At 38.3% G+C, this 17,002-nt stretch overlaps 1 protein-coding gene across 1 annotated transcript; it reads left to right on the forward strand.

Moving 5' to 3' along the window:
• Window positions 1-11,751: 11,751 nt before the first annotated feature.
• On the forward strand, window positions 11,752-14,634 carry LOC134747724 (RUN domain-containing protein 1). The gene is made up of 2 exons (XM_063682348.1): window positions 11,752-12,411; window positions 12,652-14,634. Exons 1-2 carry the CDS (start codon window positions 11,933-11,935, stop codon window positions 13,844-13,846), a joined length of 1,674 nt encoding a protein of 557 aa, XP_063538418.1. The 5' UTR covers window positions 11,752-11,932; the 3' UTR covers window positions 13,847-14,634.
• The last annotated feature ends 2,368 nt before the right edge of the window (window positions 14,635-17,002 follow it).

Consider the following 17,002-nt stretch of genomic DNA (forward strand, 5'->3'; position numbering starts at 1 on the left):
CTATCCGCACGTGTATCGTACAACGTTTTACAGTACATTATGGCCCTTTAAACTTTCGCCATATGCACGAAAAGTGCTCTTTTACGCACTAGTGCGAGAAAGTAGCACCATATGTACTGTGAAACACTTTTATTACACATTTTTACGACGTAAATAACGAATTATTCTTCTTGATTCTTTGCATTCTTTTGATTGTTTTGCTTTGTTTTCTTCTGATTTTAGCGCAACCATGGAGCCTGTGTGTCGTTACAGAGGCAGCGCGCTTTTTATTAGGGTTCCGTACCCAAAGGGTAAAAACGGGACCCTATTACTAAGACTCCGCTGTCCGTCTGTCTGTCACCAGGCTGTATCTCATGAACCGTGATAGCTAGACAGTTGAAATTTTCACAGAAGATGTGTTTCTGTTGCCGCTATAACAACAAATACTAAAAAGTACGGAACCCTCGGTGCGCGAGTCCGACTCGCACTTGGCCTGTTTTTATTGTACGTGGCGTTTTAACGCGTACGCGCCACATATATTTTCGCAATTAGGAAGTTTCTGGGGCACAATAGATACAGGGCCGGATTTCCGCCTAGGCCCACAAGGCCCGGGTCTAGGGGCCCAGGCAACCTAACAATATGGTTTTAAGATGGAGAAGGGGGCCCCTCTAAATTCCAAGTGTCATAACCAAGTGCCTAGGGGTCCTGGGTCTCTAAATCCAGGCCTAAATAGTAATCAGGTTTATTTGAAACAATTTCATTGAATCTCAAGGATTGATATTTTCCAAAAAAATAGTAGAGATGGACCGAATATGGATTTTGCAGAATACGAATATTTGGCCGAACATTCGGTTCAGCACATACCATACCGAATATTCGGCTGGGCTAAAACTGCCTGAAAAAGCTGAAAACAAGTTCACTCATAATGTGTTTTTGACCCTTCTCCCGACCGACCGGGAATGTTTATGAAAAGAAACGGAAACGTCTCATACCTGCAGGCGCAGCATGGTTCTATTTTTATCGCCTGTCATTATGCCTGTCACTTTCGCACTTACATACTTGATAGAACGTGACAGGCATGGTGACAGGTGATAAAAATGCGACCGTGCTACGGCCGCTGATCGCGAAGTGCATTCGCGCTAACTAGCGGACACCCTTCAAAAAAAATCTGCTTATTCAGTATATATTCGGCAGTTCAAACCGAACTGCCGAATACAAACATTGAAAAATATGCCGAATATCGAATAATTACCGAATATTCGGCCCATCTCTACATTATAGTGTCCCACTGCTGGGCAAAGGCCTCTCCCCTTGATCTCCACAACTCCCGTTGTTGTGCTTTTTCCGGCCGCGTATTTACAAAAGCTAAACTATTTCAGTCACGCCTCAGATTATAATCGGGGAGCTTTTGTTTATGTATATTAGTTTACAATATCTATACCGTTTCGGTAAAAAGTAGTCACTCAAATGGATTAGCTTTTTGCTTACATATTTTCGAATATTATTCACGACAAAACCTAGTCGAGTTTAGTAACGTCAGTATCGTTTGAATGATATCTAAATTTTAATAATACTTATTTACTCAAATATTCAAACATTTTGCTCTCACAAAACCTAATAAGAAGTACGAGTACCCTTTAGTACCGTTTGGTAACTAAAAATTGTTAACCGGCTTCGAAACGGGAAAAATAAATCCCGGGATGTAACTGGTTACAAAATAGGGCTTTTGAATTACCGATTCCTAGCCACGGTTGGCAAATGTTTTGTAACTGTTTACAAAATGGAAATCTAAAATTACACTAAATCAGTAGGTAGGTTAGGTTCGTTAGGTAGCTTTAAATGCCCGAAGGGCAAACCACCCAGAAATAGGAGCCCCGCAAAGCGGGGCCCCGTCTAGTTAGCTGGAGTTCGTCGGACTGTTTCGTTAAAAAAAATGAGTTCACAACGTAACTAGACGGAGCCCCGCTTCGCGGGGCTCCTATTTCTGGGCGGTTTGCCCTTCGGGCATTTGAAGCTACCTAACGAACCTAACCTACCTACCTATTGATTTAATGTAATTTTGGATTCCCATTTTGTAGCCAGTTACAAAACTTATCTACCAAACGGTTCCACTCTGGCTCAATTCGTAACTGGCTACATACAAGGAATTTTAGATTCTTGTTTTGTAGCTAGTTACCAAATTTAGTTACCAAACGGTAACACGCTGGCCCAATACGTAACCGGCTTCAAAGTAACGGGAAATCTTGATTCCCATTCTGTACCTGGTTACGAAATTTTGGTTACTCGTACCTATCAACTGAAGTAATTCTAAAAGAAAAAAAAATCTTACGCATAATTAAATAATTTGCATAAACGGTAATTTATTTAATACAATCGGAGTCGTTACTAAAATATTATTCAAATTTTAGATCGCAACAGACTAGCATTTGTAGTAACAATATCCGTATGAATTTAGTTAATAAAGTCTATACGATTTCAGTAAAATTCTATACTATAATAGATTAGGGTTTTGTTAAGTTTTGTCCAAACAAAAGCTAATCTAGTTCAGTTCGCATCGGAACCATATCAGTATAGCCTTTGTAAATACGCTTTCCGGCCAGTTACCGATGAAGGTGTCTAAATGAAAGTGTCTAACTGAAATTTATTGTTTAAAAACAAGTTAAAGTCAAACATTTCACGCTAACCTTTATCCTCAAACTTCGATTCCCCTCTTTATACAAGCTGCCCGCAAAGTTTGGCAATTTGCGTGTCCCGACCTACCCCTTGGATGCCAATTTAACTTTTTCGTTCCTTTTACTTAATCTGTTTCGAGAATGTTTTATTGACAGCTGTAAAAAGTCAGTTGCCTGTGAAAATAAAAGTACAGTAAGCGATAAAAGCTTGTAAAAATAATGTTTTTTTTTTCCACAACTCATTTTTTTACTGTAGCAATATGGGTACCAAATGAAAGCTAGTGAAAAGACTATTTCAAAAAGAAATGTCAATAGTCGAGTTTTTTGTTTGTTTTAATAGAAGTTGCAGTTTAATGTCACAGAAAATTATACTGTTTTTCAACTTGATGTACTTTTCTTATTTTTTGATATATCTGGTTATTTATTTTTGGACATTATATAGAGGATATTCACAGTCATTTGTCATTTAGTTCAAAGCCAAATGTGGATCGTGACATTTTTGAACGTTACAGTATGTTATATTTAGTTACAGTATGTTATATTTTTATGATCTACTCACAAAGCCCTTTCATTTGGTACCCCACATGGTATGTTTAAAAGAAAAAAGTAAAAAATTGTACTGCCGACTTTAAAACTTTAAAAACTGTACTGGCGGGACGACTTAGACATAGACACCTTCATCAGTAACTGGCCGGAAAAAGCACATGCACAACAACGGGAGTTGTGGAGATCAAGGAGAGGGGAGAGGCCTTTGCCCAGCAGTGACACAACAACGGGCAAAGAAAAAAAAAACATAGGTCGTCGCACTTAAACTATCGTGAGACATATTTCAAAATATTTATCAGTACGGTTTTTACTCACTATTATTTTTAGTCGCTTTTGGCGACATGTTTCGGATTCTTTGGGAATCCATCCTCAGGCACGAGTGTCCGCGGCGGTTGTACGTCGTGCCTGAGGATGGACTCCCAAAGAATCCGAAACATGTCGCCAAAAGCGACTAAAAATAATAGTGAGTAAAAACCGTACTGATAAATATTTTGAAACATAGGTACATGACCTATGTTTCAAAATATTTATCAGTACGGTTTATAAAGAAACTTGAATTATCAGTTTCAAAACGTATCCACGCCAACTAGATCAAAATTTAATAAGCTGTCACATGATTCCTTTGATTAAAAGTGAAACTCTTTAACCACCATGGATATATTAAAAGCTATAGGACTACACGAGTTCAAAAATTGGAATATATTGAGGAGATTGTTAGCAGAATTTATAGGAACATTTCTATTGATAACCATTTCGCTCACAGGAATACACGAAATAAAATCTGCAGTCGGCTTCGCACTAGCAAATGGTTTACTTTTAGCTTCTATCATAGCATACACAGGCCATATTTCTGGTGGACATGTAAATCCAGCCGTTACTTTAGGAATGTTAATTTGCAAGTATATAAAACTGGTCCCCGCGCTGTGCTACGTAGTTGTGCAAATACTTGGAGCGTTGTTAGGCCAAATGATAGCACGATTGATTGTGAACAAAGATAACAAGAGGATAAGTGGTCCGAAGGTCCCCACCTTCCCCGAGCGCTCGGAGTTTGGGTTGGAGGTGCTTGAGACGTTTTTGTTGGTATCGGTAGCTCTGAGCGTGACGGACCCGAGGAGGAGTGCCCGGGGAGTTGGTTCTGCCGCTTTGGCCATTGGTCTCAGGTATGATTTTTATTCGGTTTAGGGTCGATTCGACCCCAATATGCAAGTATGTGACTAAATGCCGCAGCGCGTGTTAATTTATTTTCATTTTATTTATGTATCATGAATTTGTTTACTGAGGTGAGATTTTAAGTAGGTAGATTTTTTATATTTTAAGTATTTTGGAGTATGTTCATTTATTGTATATGAATGACATACCTTATATAAATGTAAACTTTATTATGCTGATACTCACGGGATTAATTGCACATGTTTTCAGGCCACGATACACATTTTTTTCCACCAAGTCCTTTCAAAGTGCTTGCAAATCCAGGAGTGTCGCATGTGCGTCGATCCATTAGCAACCTGTACATACACTCATTTGTTGAAGAACCCCTACAGCAGTCTCTTGAGGACACCTCGGCGGGGCGTATCCTCAATTCCTCGGCCGGAGTTCGCAAATATTCCAATGAAATCGCACAGTGCGTGATCAAAGCTTTATTTAATTCCAGTGCAGCAGCTTCTCTCTGCGCAGTGACAGAATACAAAGCAAGCTTGAACCCCGCCGGACATCTAGCAACGACAATATATCTAAACTCTTCGCCCAACTGGGTGTATTGGGGTGGGCCGCTGCTCGGTGGACTATTAGCTGGACTGGTTTATAGATTTATCGTGAATTATAGTACTTATAGTAGACCTGCTCATATTCAAATTATTTATAAACCATGAAGAATAAAATTCTCATGCATAAGACACGTATTTGAATCTTGCTGGAGATCTAGCAACGTAAATACTTATATCAGAAGTCTCCAACTACCCAGTTAGGGCGGTCCGCTACTGCTCTACTATTGGCAGGACAGGTTTATAGATTTATCCTGGGTTAAAGTAAGTAGAGTCATGTATAGACCGTGGAGTCATCTCAATGAACAATTTAATTGAATTAACATTGCATTGATAATAATAAAACTTCACGCACACTTCAGAGCATGCTACCTATCAATAATATATGACACCTAAGTTTTTAAACGAACTGGGGCCCAAACGATATTAGTCTAATTTTATTAGCGTGTTGCTGCTCACATGATTTGAGTTTGTAGACTAATAATATTAGTCTAAGTAATACCGTTCGAGAAATGGACCCCTGGTCTTAACAAGTGCATAGTTTAAACTAAACTAGGTTATTCTAGTCAAAAGGTAGGTAAGTATATTCTAACACTCCTAGTATAAACCAGTGTACCTATGGCCTAGGTCAAACTTATAGGACAATTTATCAATATCCAGTGTTTCATACTGAAAAAGATATCAAGGAAAATTCTACAATTGCGAAAAGAAACATCAAAATTCTACAACTATCTGCTGACTTATCTCTCTCAATTCCAACTAGCATTAAGACCTAATTAGCCCAGCTCATTTAACTAAATTACCGACTGAAGGAAGTCATTAAATGCAATAATAGGCACTTATTACCAAAATGAACGTAAACAGAGAACAGTAAAGGACTTCTTAATTGGATTCGTACATCCAATTATAATCGGAAAACACGGGCGGGTTAAAAGAAGTTGCGGTACTACGGTAACTCGGGAAAATTTGAATTGAATTAGGAAAGCTCACCGAATAGTCGCTTTGTATGAAGAGCTTTTCATTCGGTGTTTGTATAGGAAGGTGAATTTGCCGGGGACTCTTAAGCCACAGACAGTCAGCATCGAAAGTGGTTACGGTAACTTTTCTGGTAACCTGTGGCAATAAAATCATTATCTATATGCACAGGAGTAACGATAACGACTTTTATTTTAATTAATTAATTTAAAATTTTAAATCAGGCAACAAGGCCCATATTATAAATACCTTACAGACTGACATACAGTGTATTATATAAATTGAAATTAAACACTATTTATCCGACAAAACGGCGTGCCTCCGTTGAATCGTGTGGTCTTGTGTCGGATTCGGCAGTTTGCCCCGAAACCTGCGAAACACGACACCCTGTGGCCAGAAGTCGGCGCACTCGATGGTCGTCTGCAGCGGTTAATGATTGTGTATGGCCATAATTGAAACCTGGTCAAGAGTAATCGGAAAACGGGGGCTATTAGTAAGTATCATGTACCTACATTACAAGCATAACGGAGTACCTTCGCAGCGTGCAGCGCTTGGTACCTAACGTACCTACGTCTTTTTACTAAGAAGAAATGACTTTTTGCAATAACTTTAAAAAACCGGCCAAGTGCGAGTCGGAATCGCGCACGAAGGGTTCCGCACCATTATGCAAAAAACGGCAAGAAATCGCGTTTGTTGTATGGGAGCCCCACTTAAATATTTATTTTATTCTGTTTTTAGTATTTGTTGTTATAGCGGCAACAGAAATACATCATCTGTGAAAATTTCAACTGTCTAGCTATCACGGTTCATGAGATAGAGCCTGGTGACAGGCGGACAGACGGATAGACGGACAGACGGACAGTGAAATCTTAGTAATAGGGTCCCGTTTTTACCCTTTGGGGACGGAACCCTAAAAACGGTTGGACGTTACCGATCATGTTCGCTATTATAGTTTTCATTTAAGTATTTTTTAAGCTTTTGTTTCACGATTTTTAGGGTTCCGTACCCAAAAGGTAAAAACGGGACCCTATTACTAAGACTCCGCTGTCTGTCTGTCTGTCCGTTTGTCACCAGCCTGTATCTCATGAACCGTGATAGCTAGACAGTTGAAATTTTCACAAATGATGTATTTCTGTTGCCGTTATAACAACAAATACTAAAAACAGAATAAAATAAATATTTAAGTGGGGCTCCCATACAACTAACGTGATTTTTTTTGCCGTTTTTAGCGTAATGGTACGGAATCCTTCGTGCGTGAGTCCGACTCGCACTTGGCCGGTTTTTTTTCATATCTTTTAGACCCATGATTGTTGGAGACTTATTCGTTTTGAAAGACCTATCGAACGATACCCCGCCACTGGGTTAAAGCAAAAAAAAACCTTTTTATATAGGAGGTACCCGAGGTACCCTAAAAAATTCTTTTGTAGTTTTTATTTTACTGTTCTGTCGCCACACATGATTTTTGTATCCATGCCAAATTGCAGCTTTCTAGCACTAACGATGACGGAGCAAATCCGCGGACGGACAGACAGACGGACATGGCGAAACTATATAATAAGAGCGAACGACGTAAATACAATCTAATTCTTCCGGAATCTGTCCTCGACATCTATCAGAAAGGTCCCTATTACAGCGTTATCAAAATTTATAATAAAATACCCATCTCTTTAAAAACAATTGAGAAACCAAATCTTTTTATAAACTCTTAAATCATTCTTACTGGAGAAATGTTATTATATATGTATAACAATTGTATATTAAGCTTAGAATAAATTTAAAAGTGGAAAAATTACTGCCTTGGGTGAGACTTGAACTCACTCTCTGGGAATTTCCAATATGACTTGGAACTCCGGTGGCCGTTTAAGAAGTGTAACACTCTTACGGTAGATGTCGCTAGGGTCCCCTAGACCCATATAGAGGGAAGATTTGCTGACTATGGATGAGGTCTTGGTGGCTCAGTTGGCAGAGCGCTGGAGTATCGATCCAGAGGCCGTGAGTTCAAGTCTCACCCAAGGCAGTAATTTTTCCACTTTTAAATTTATTCTAAGCTTAATAGCATCGATCGCAGACGTTTCTGCTTGTTAAAAATTAATTGTATATTGATGAATACCATGGTTGCAATAAAGTATAAAATAAAAATAAAATAAAGGTTCCTAGTTTACTATGGAATCCTAAACATAAAGATATGTCACGGGCTGTGCGAGTAAAGCCCATTGTTTCTAAATAAGTCAGGTATCTGTTGTTACTTGAGTAATCTGCGCATAATATAATACCAAAGATAGATATAACTCCGTAATAGATGGATACAGTCTAAGGAAAAAACGTGCCTCGAAAATCACGAAAATTTGATTCTCGATCAGATGTCACCACTAGTTTTGGCCTACTCTCGTATAGAGGGCGTTGACGGTTTCGTTTGTTATTTATAATTTTAACGCATATCCGTTAAAGAACATGGGTCAAAATCATTTAAAAATACCCGTTGACCACGAACGCTGTAAAGAGTTCGAAACGTCGGGATGTATTATAAATTCAATATACGCGATATAATCCGTTTTCATAGTTTTATTTCATGAGTAACTATCGCGGTAACCGAAGACAATATCATTTAAAAATAATTAATGCAAATAAAAAAATCATTTATCCATATTTAAGTACATTTTAACGTATTTTTATAAATCTTCATTTTTAGTTTTAAAATATGTCGATAGATGGCAGTGAATTTAAAGTGGTTACAAAATTTACTATGACAGTACCGCTCTATCTTATTATATCCTCTTGAGTAATCTGCGCATAATATAATACCAAAGATAGATATAACTCCGTAATAGATGGATACAGTCTAAGGAAAAAACGTGCCTCGAAAATCACGAAAATTTGATTCTCGATCAGATGTCACCACTAGTTTTGGCCTACTCTCGTATAGAGGGCGTTGACGGTTTCGTTTGTTATTTATAATTTTAACGCATATCCGTTAAAGAACATGGGTCAAAATCATTTAAAAATACCCGTTGACCACGAACGCTGTAAAGAGTTCGAAACGTCGGGATGTATTATAAATTCAATATACGCGATATAATCCGTTTTCATAGTTTTATTTCATGAGTAACTATCGCGGTAACCGAAGACAATATCATTTAAAAATAATTAATGCAAATAAAAAAATCATTTATCCATATTTAAGTACATTTTAACGTATTTTTATAAATCTTCATTTTTAGTTTTAAAATATGTCGATAGATGGCAGTGAATTTAAAGTGGTTACAAAATTTACTATGACAGTACCGCTCTATCTTATTATATCCTCTTTGATAATACGCATCTAATACCCCATTACGACAGCGGGGCCTCTAATCGATTCGAAACTCAATAATTGGTTTAGTTTAAGCCGTTCTATATGAAACTATCGAATTATTCATAACATAATCCTCATGTGATCACTAGCTTCTGCCTGCGACTTCTGCGTAGATAATATTTAAAAAAAATTAAAATATCGCTTATTTTCAGACAACTATGACCCATAGATACCTTACAACTTACAAACTAACATATAGACAGTATACCTGGGTGTCACTCTGGACCGAAGTTTAACTTACAGCTCTCACCTTAATCCGCAGCAAAACTGAGGACCAGGAATGGCATTCTGCAAAAACTAACGGGAACAACATCTGCCAGCTGCCTGCGAACATCGGCCTTGGCGCTTGTATACTCTACAGCGGAATACTGCGCCCCCGCCTGGCTCAACAGTGCCCACACAAGCGTCATTGACACGCAGCTAAATGCTGAGATGCGTCTCATCACGGGATGCATGAAGCCCACCCATGTGCACTGGCTCCCAGCTCTAAGTGGCATTGCCCCTCCCCACCTCCGTCGCAAACACCATCTGCTCAGAGAAGTTAACAAAGCTCATGAACGACCGGAACTGCCTCTCAACAGAGACTTGGCTACGTTCAGATGTACAAGGTTGAAGTCCAGAAACCCACCGGCTCTCCTTACCCACCAACCATGCTCTCAGTGGAACCTGAACGAAGCCTGGTCCGAAGAATGGTCACAGGCAGACGTCCCATCTGATCTCTTTGAGCTAAACCCACGGAGCCACGCGCCTGGGTTCAATGAATCACGCCGTGCCTGGTGCATGCTTAACCGTCTGAGAACAGGAATCGGCCACTGTGCGTACCTCCGAAAAAAATGGGGATGGAGTGATCAGGAGTGCTGCGAATGCGGATGCCCAAAGCAAACTGTTCGGCATATCGTCTTGGAGTGCCCACTGACAAAGTACGATGGCCCAGTGGAAGATTTTAAAACCGTAACGAGTGCAGCCATCACCTACTTGGACAATTATAGATTTAGATTATAAGCTAGCTAATAAATGAACATAAAATATAATTGCCATACGATAAATAAATATAGACAGTAATAAAAATCTTAAAATCATTTTGGCGACACAGTTTTCTGTTGCGTCAGCTGCTGGTGCAGGATTCGGCAGATTTCAACGGAAGCGCCGAAATATCACACCCTTCGGCCAGAAGTCCGCGCTCGGGATGGTTTCCAAGCAGCCGCGGCACGCACCACCAATGAGCTGAAGAAGTAGTAGTAATGCCAGGAGTGGGAAAGTCCTCCTTTCGGGCATTTTCGGCTCCGCTCGGCTCAGCATTGCTCCGAGCACTCGAAAACGTTCGATTAATTATGCTGCGTCAGACAAAAGTAATTAATTAATGTTGTCAAAAACAACTGCTGTCAGGGACAAGTCAATAATGAAGACTGCAAATGGCAAGGCCACACGGATCCCGATTTCTATTTCTATTTTTTACAAGGCAAAAAATAGGTATAGGCAAGTATAGGTATGTTCTAGACAATACGAAGAGATATTTCATACTCTAGGTCACCTCTCTAGGTATTTTACTAAAGATTTTTTTTAAATCTTTTATATGAAAAATTTATGGTCGAACTTTGTACCAAATTACCAATACTTCGCTTTGTAAATTATCAAACAGCCCAAAACGGTTTCAATGGCCAGTATCTTTTAGCATATGTATTTGTATGAAATAAATATAAAAGGATAGTCGTCGATCTTGAGTTCAAGTTTGACCCAAAAATAAAAATAAATATTTCTTTAATTAGAACTGTTAATTAAGTATTACATATTTAATATCCACTCAGTAATTTCAATGCATATATAATACCGTAGAAATTATTTGGATATATTTAGAGCATTTAGAGGTAAGGTACCTACCTACCGTGAAAAATTTGGGTCAAGTTACCCGAGTTTACGATATGTCCTCAAGAACACGAACCTACTGGGCCTTAAGAAATGTCAGTAATAAATATTAGTATGAAGTCGATCAATATTCGATAGCTTAGTTGCAACTAGACCGGTTTCGAATCGCTATCTAGGTGGCGAATTTTTGAAACTGAGGCGATTTATTAAATATGTAGTTCGAAACATATTAGTGACATCTATATATGAGCTTCCAACTCATTTCTAACTTCTAACTATACTTACATGTCGTGTCCGTGAGCCACATCAAATATTTCTGAATTTTGTCGTTAGATGTCGCTATTTGACATATTTATTAAGAATATGTACCTATCTATGAAAAAAAAAAAAACAGTTCCCTAATTTGATATTGATTAAACTGTAAACTTTTCTTGTTTTCTTTTCTTTTAAAATATTGGCAACACTTAAGTTTATTTGAAAGTCAGGTAAAAATTAATGGACAGTGAACGCGACTTTATTGACATTTCATAAAAGCCATTCGTTCACCAATCCTATAGAATATAGAACTTTTTTCAAAGTTCAACCATTCACCCATTCGTTCAATTTTCGAGTGACGTCCGTAATTTTCAGTGACGTAAATCGTTTTCTTTCAGGTTTCAGTTCAGTGTAGTTTCAGTTTTTGCTTAGAGAAAGCACCTGAAAAGTAGTTTTGTCTTAAAATACACCACAAATGTTATAATTTACATTCCAATCAAAATGTTTCCAAACATAAACACGACAGTTTTATGACTTCCGAAAATAGTGAGCAAAATAAAGTCATGGATGTAAGCGATAGTCCCAGCGATTATGATGACGGTGGCGAAATCCCTATCTGGCAGGAGCCCCGTCGGGAGCCCCTGGGGGCTCCTAAGGAGACGTTATGCGACGAGATGCAGCAGAATTCTGGGGACAGATTGCACGCATTGGAAGAAGAACAAGAGATACTATCTTCGTCCGTGTTTTCGTTGACCTCGCACCTAGCGCAAGTGGAGTTTCGTTTGCGACAGATATTGAAGGCGTCGCCGGAGGAGAGGGATGCTATGTTGAAGGAGTTGGAGGAGTTTACGTCGCGAGGAGTGCCCGGGGCGAGGGCCGCCCCGCAGGGGAGCTCTGGAGAGGCGAGTTGCGCGGAATGTGTGGAGCTTGAGACGAAGATACGTCGACAACGCACCAAACAGGCGCATTTTATTGAGAGGTTGCAGACACAGCTGAAGGAACTCGAAAGGTAAATGATGTACCTCTAAATTTGTGATGATCATACCAGGGACCCGTCCACCCGTTCCCAGAAAAAAGCCTTTAAATGGCTTTTGGGGCCATATAAAGGGTTATAGATCTTTTATGTAGAAACAAAATAGATTTTTTGGAGAAGTATGATGTAGGCAACTTACACTTACAAATACTGTTACTTGGTTTAAAAAAAATTTAAATAGTAAAGGTAATTTTATAAATTTTTACTTGTTTACAGGTTTGCTGCTAATCCAGAAGCAAGTGACAAACAGCACAGAACTCTTATAGAACATTTAAGATCTGAAATAGACCGCAGTTTGGAAGAAGGTTGTCACCAACCACTAAGTGCAGATGAGCTGAGACATCAGATCAACTGTGCAGTCCGGCAATATGCTGACAAACAGCTCTCTAAAGAAGAAATCATCTGCAAACTACAAGCTCATATCGAAGATATGCAGAAGTTTATAAAACTCATGAAAAATGAAGATCTGAAAAACTCAAAATCTAAAACACCAGAACCAAAAAGTACAAAGTCACAGAACTCTTTTGACAAGACATTTAACAAAAACAAAGCTAATAATGATGATCTCCGGACAGAGACTATTAATTTAATGAGAAAAGCAAGTACATTAATTCAAATTTTTACCGTCTCACAGTTTGGTTGTTCCCCAAACTCAAGTAGAAAAGTTGAGAAGCAATCGTCAACTATTGTTACACACTGGGGTAATCTCAGAGCGAAGTTAGAAATGTCTATTGATGCCGTTCTCCATCTAGTCTCTCGTAACAGACAGAATCATAACATAATGGACACATATGACAGTGAGTCTGAAGAAGGTGGCGTTATAATCAATGATATACCACTAACAACAGCAGTAAGAAGACATTTAGCTGTAAATATCCGTGATTTGCTTCAACACGGCCTAACAGGACCAGAGTCAAACTCTCTAGTCCCTATAATAGGTTGCTTCCCTGTCCGAAGGTCATCGTCTAGTTTGACACATGTATGGGATCTCATTTTGCGTTACTATGACATCAACGATGGCGACCGATTCAATTCAACACCCGCTAGGAAACTCAGTCAGAGTTTTAACCTAGATATTGTCGGTGGAAATGCTATTTCAAACAAACAAAGTTTATTAAGCGCTATTGGCAGTATCATAGCTTCTCATACACCTTATAAGAGAAGTTATGATGCTCATTTTAAAGCATTCGTCTGTGCGGCTTTAAATTCTCACAAACTGGTGCTATGGTTGAATATTATACTTAAATGCCGGTCTCTGGTTGATTCATATTACTCTTCAACAAGCTATGTTGTCAATACTGGGTTTCAAGACACTCTGCAGAGTCTAGACCGACTAACCCCACACAACTTTGACTTACCGGTCGATCTCGCTGTGAAACAGTTCCAAAATATCAAAGATGTATTTATGTAAATTATTTATTTTTAAGAATAATTTTATACATAATCATTGAATAAGGCCTGCAATGTATTTATTATGTACTTAGCCTAATTGTAAAATTGGTTCTAGTCCATTTTAGTATTCCAAATAGGTACATATTACTAGATTTAGAAATTTGTTCTGGCCACTGATGGTTACACGTATCAGAATTTAAAATAATGTATATTTCTTTAGTAAATAGGTTCTAGTCCTTATACACTGATCTGAATTGCTCTCTAAAAATCCTTTCAATTCCAAGGACGTGTAATGAGGTCACAAAGTTATATACACAGCGCTATAAACGACTATAGACTCCTAAGGCCCAAGTTCCTAGTACGTCTTCATTTCGATGAAATTTTAATCCTATTCAATTGGAACAGTCGCTTTTGCTTTGTTTCTTTAAATTTTCGAACAACGCAAAATCAATTATATTTCCTATACTGGGTTCAAATTTCAGTGGCATATTTTGGATTTTTCATTTGTATGGCTGGGCCTTAGGAGGATAGTTATCATCAAACACTTTCAAGTGTGTTTTTCTTATATCAAACAAATAAACGAAATATACATGACGAATGCCAGTGAAAGGAAATGACAAATGTTCTCCAATCATGTAATAGTAGTTTGTAAAGCAATCAATACATTTACATTCCAGTATTGTGATATAAATAGTATTTTACTTATAGTAAGTTACCAGACCGTACCAAAGACGTACCAATGTACTTGTTAAGAGAGCCTGTAAATTACATAATATTTACGCTAAATATAACGGTAGCTAAAGCATCTATGTTTATTTTATTTTATCGTGTCCTATTTTCTGTTCAAGAACACAAGGCGTCGAAAGTTAGCGTGTCCAAGTTCCCGATTCGCCGCGGATTCTTGTTTCGCCAGATTTACTTTACGTTACGATCCCGACGAAACAAGAATCAGGCGAATCGGGAACTAACCCTGAATCCCAAAAGCTTTCGTTTTGTTATGAATTTGGAACATTGTCATTATTAATACCATGTAAAAATTAATGTTGCAATTTGTTTTTTACAAACGCCTTTGTGATCCATGTGTATTTATTTTTGCATACCACGTCGGTGACCAAGAAGCATACAGCCCGCCTGATAGTAAGCAGTCACCGTAGCCTATGGACGCATGCAACTTCAAGTCGCATGCGCGTTACCGACCCTTTAAAAACCTCTGTACATTCCTTCTTTGAAGAACCCCATACTGCAGGGCCCTCAGTCCTAGGAGTCGTACCTATCTAAATCCACTTAAGAGGAAAGGGGATGGCGGCTTCTCCATACAAATGTAGCCCCCATTTTCCTCTCTTGATATTTACATTATGGAAAATATTTTTACATAATTTGATGTGAATTAACCATAGCTATGCCCCTACGTTTGACTTTTTATTTTATTTTTTGATTATTGTAAAAATTAGGAGCGAAAAACAGATTTCATACAAATACTTAAATGCTCCTAACTGTTATAATAATTAAAAATTCTAAAAAAATCAAACATAGGGGCTGTAGTTGATATACAACAAACTGTATCAAAATATTTTCAATAATGTTAATATCCAGAGAGGAAAATGAGGATTACGTTTGTATGAAAAGACTATTTCGCACGGGCCCTCTACTTTCGTCTTCAGCCCACGCTGTGCCCTAATATTTACTTAGACAAGTACGATCGGATACGTGGCCGAGAATGTCAGAGGACAGAAATACGATAGCATAGCACATTTAGCACAAATCTGTTCGTCTATACTCTAAATCAGGGGTCGGCAACAGGCGGCCCGCGAACCTCTCACTTGCGGCCCGCGGGCCTCCTTGGCTATTTTGTATATAATTTTGACAAACGGCAATACCTGATAAAGTCATAAATATTAACAAAGTGCGGCCCGCGTCAATTTCGTTAACTACTATGTGGCCCTTGGCTGCTAAAAGGTTGCCGACCCCTGCTCTAAATGAATGAATGTTTTGTGTTCTTTTTTTTGTGCTAATAAATATTTCTTATTCTTATAGCGTGGGTGTTTTTCACCTAAACATTGTAGTAGGAGGTAGGTATTAGAGTTAGACCAAGAAGTCGGCAACGATTTTGATAGCATACGCAGTGCAAGTGTTATTTTAAACGTCAAACTTCTATGAAATTATGACGTATTATTAACACTTGCACTGCGTATGCTATCAAAATCGTTGCAGACTTTTCTTGGTCTAACTCTAATTAAAAACGTTTTTTATTTTTATGTGACCTTGAAGATCACTCACGCTGATTTTGGTACAATATGTATAATGTATATACCTAATTAAGTGAAAGTCGTGCGTGAGATGCACGCCAATAACCAAGACGATTTTCAAGGTTGTATCAAACAAGTTGTCAAATCCTAATCGGGCTCCCGGAATAAGCGGGTGAGATGTTCAAGCACAAAACAAAGGTGTTCGGATCATTTTGAACACCACGCCCAATCTACTAAGGACATCAGTCAGTTCGGGAAGGACTGCTTATTATTGAGGGTTTTCTATAAGGGCCACCCCACACCCACACTAGCGTCGGCGTGTAGGGGGTTTTCAGAGAAAATGGTACCATTATTTTTTTTCGAAAAACCAAGTTTTGAGTTATTTACACTCACGAGTACTATTGAAAGAATGAGAGAAAGAGAAAAAGTGTCCCCAGTTTTTCATACAAATTTTGGGTGTTGTAATGGTCCATACAAAATGTATGTGAAAATGCGTTACAAAACTGTAATATTTTTGGGGACATTTTTTTTCTTTTTAAATCGATAGTCTTCGTGATTCTGAGTAGAAATAAACCGAAAAGTTGATCGTTTTTCGAAAAATAATGGTACACTTAAGTGAAAACGCCCTTAGTCAACTATGGTGGATGCTGCTCGACGCATCGTTGGCGCAACTGCGCAGCGACGCTATTTTTTCCATAGCGCTGACTAGACGGCGACGCTCAAAAGACGCTAGTGTTGGCCAATTATTAAATAAGGAAGCTAGTTCAAATTAAAACAAATTACCACAATAAAAAAATTAAACATATATTTAATGAGTAAATTCACAAAAAGCTTAGCAGTATATTGACAATAAATAATATTTACAATAACAATTTCAAAACATCCTAACAAAACAATGCACTGTATGTACCTAAAAAAACATTAAATCT

This window comes from Cydia strobilella, chromosome 15, assembly GCF_947568885.1.
Source record: "Cydia strobilella chromosome 15, ilCydStro3.1, whole genome shotgun sequence".
NCBI classification, from domain to species: Eukaryota; Metazoa; Arthropoda; class Insecta; order Lepidoptera; family Tortricidae; genus Cydia; species Cydia strobilella.

Excerpts from the sequence above, each read along its gene's own strand:
- LOC134747724 (XM_063682348.1), top strand. The coding sequence starts at position 11,933 with ATGACTTCCGAAAATAGTGAGCAAAATAAAGTCATGGATGTAAGCGAT. Across the intron at positions 12,412-12,651 it reads CAGCTGAAGGAACTCGAAAG|GTTTGCTGCTAATCCAGAAG; the intron begins GTAAATGATGTA and ends ACTTGTTTACAG.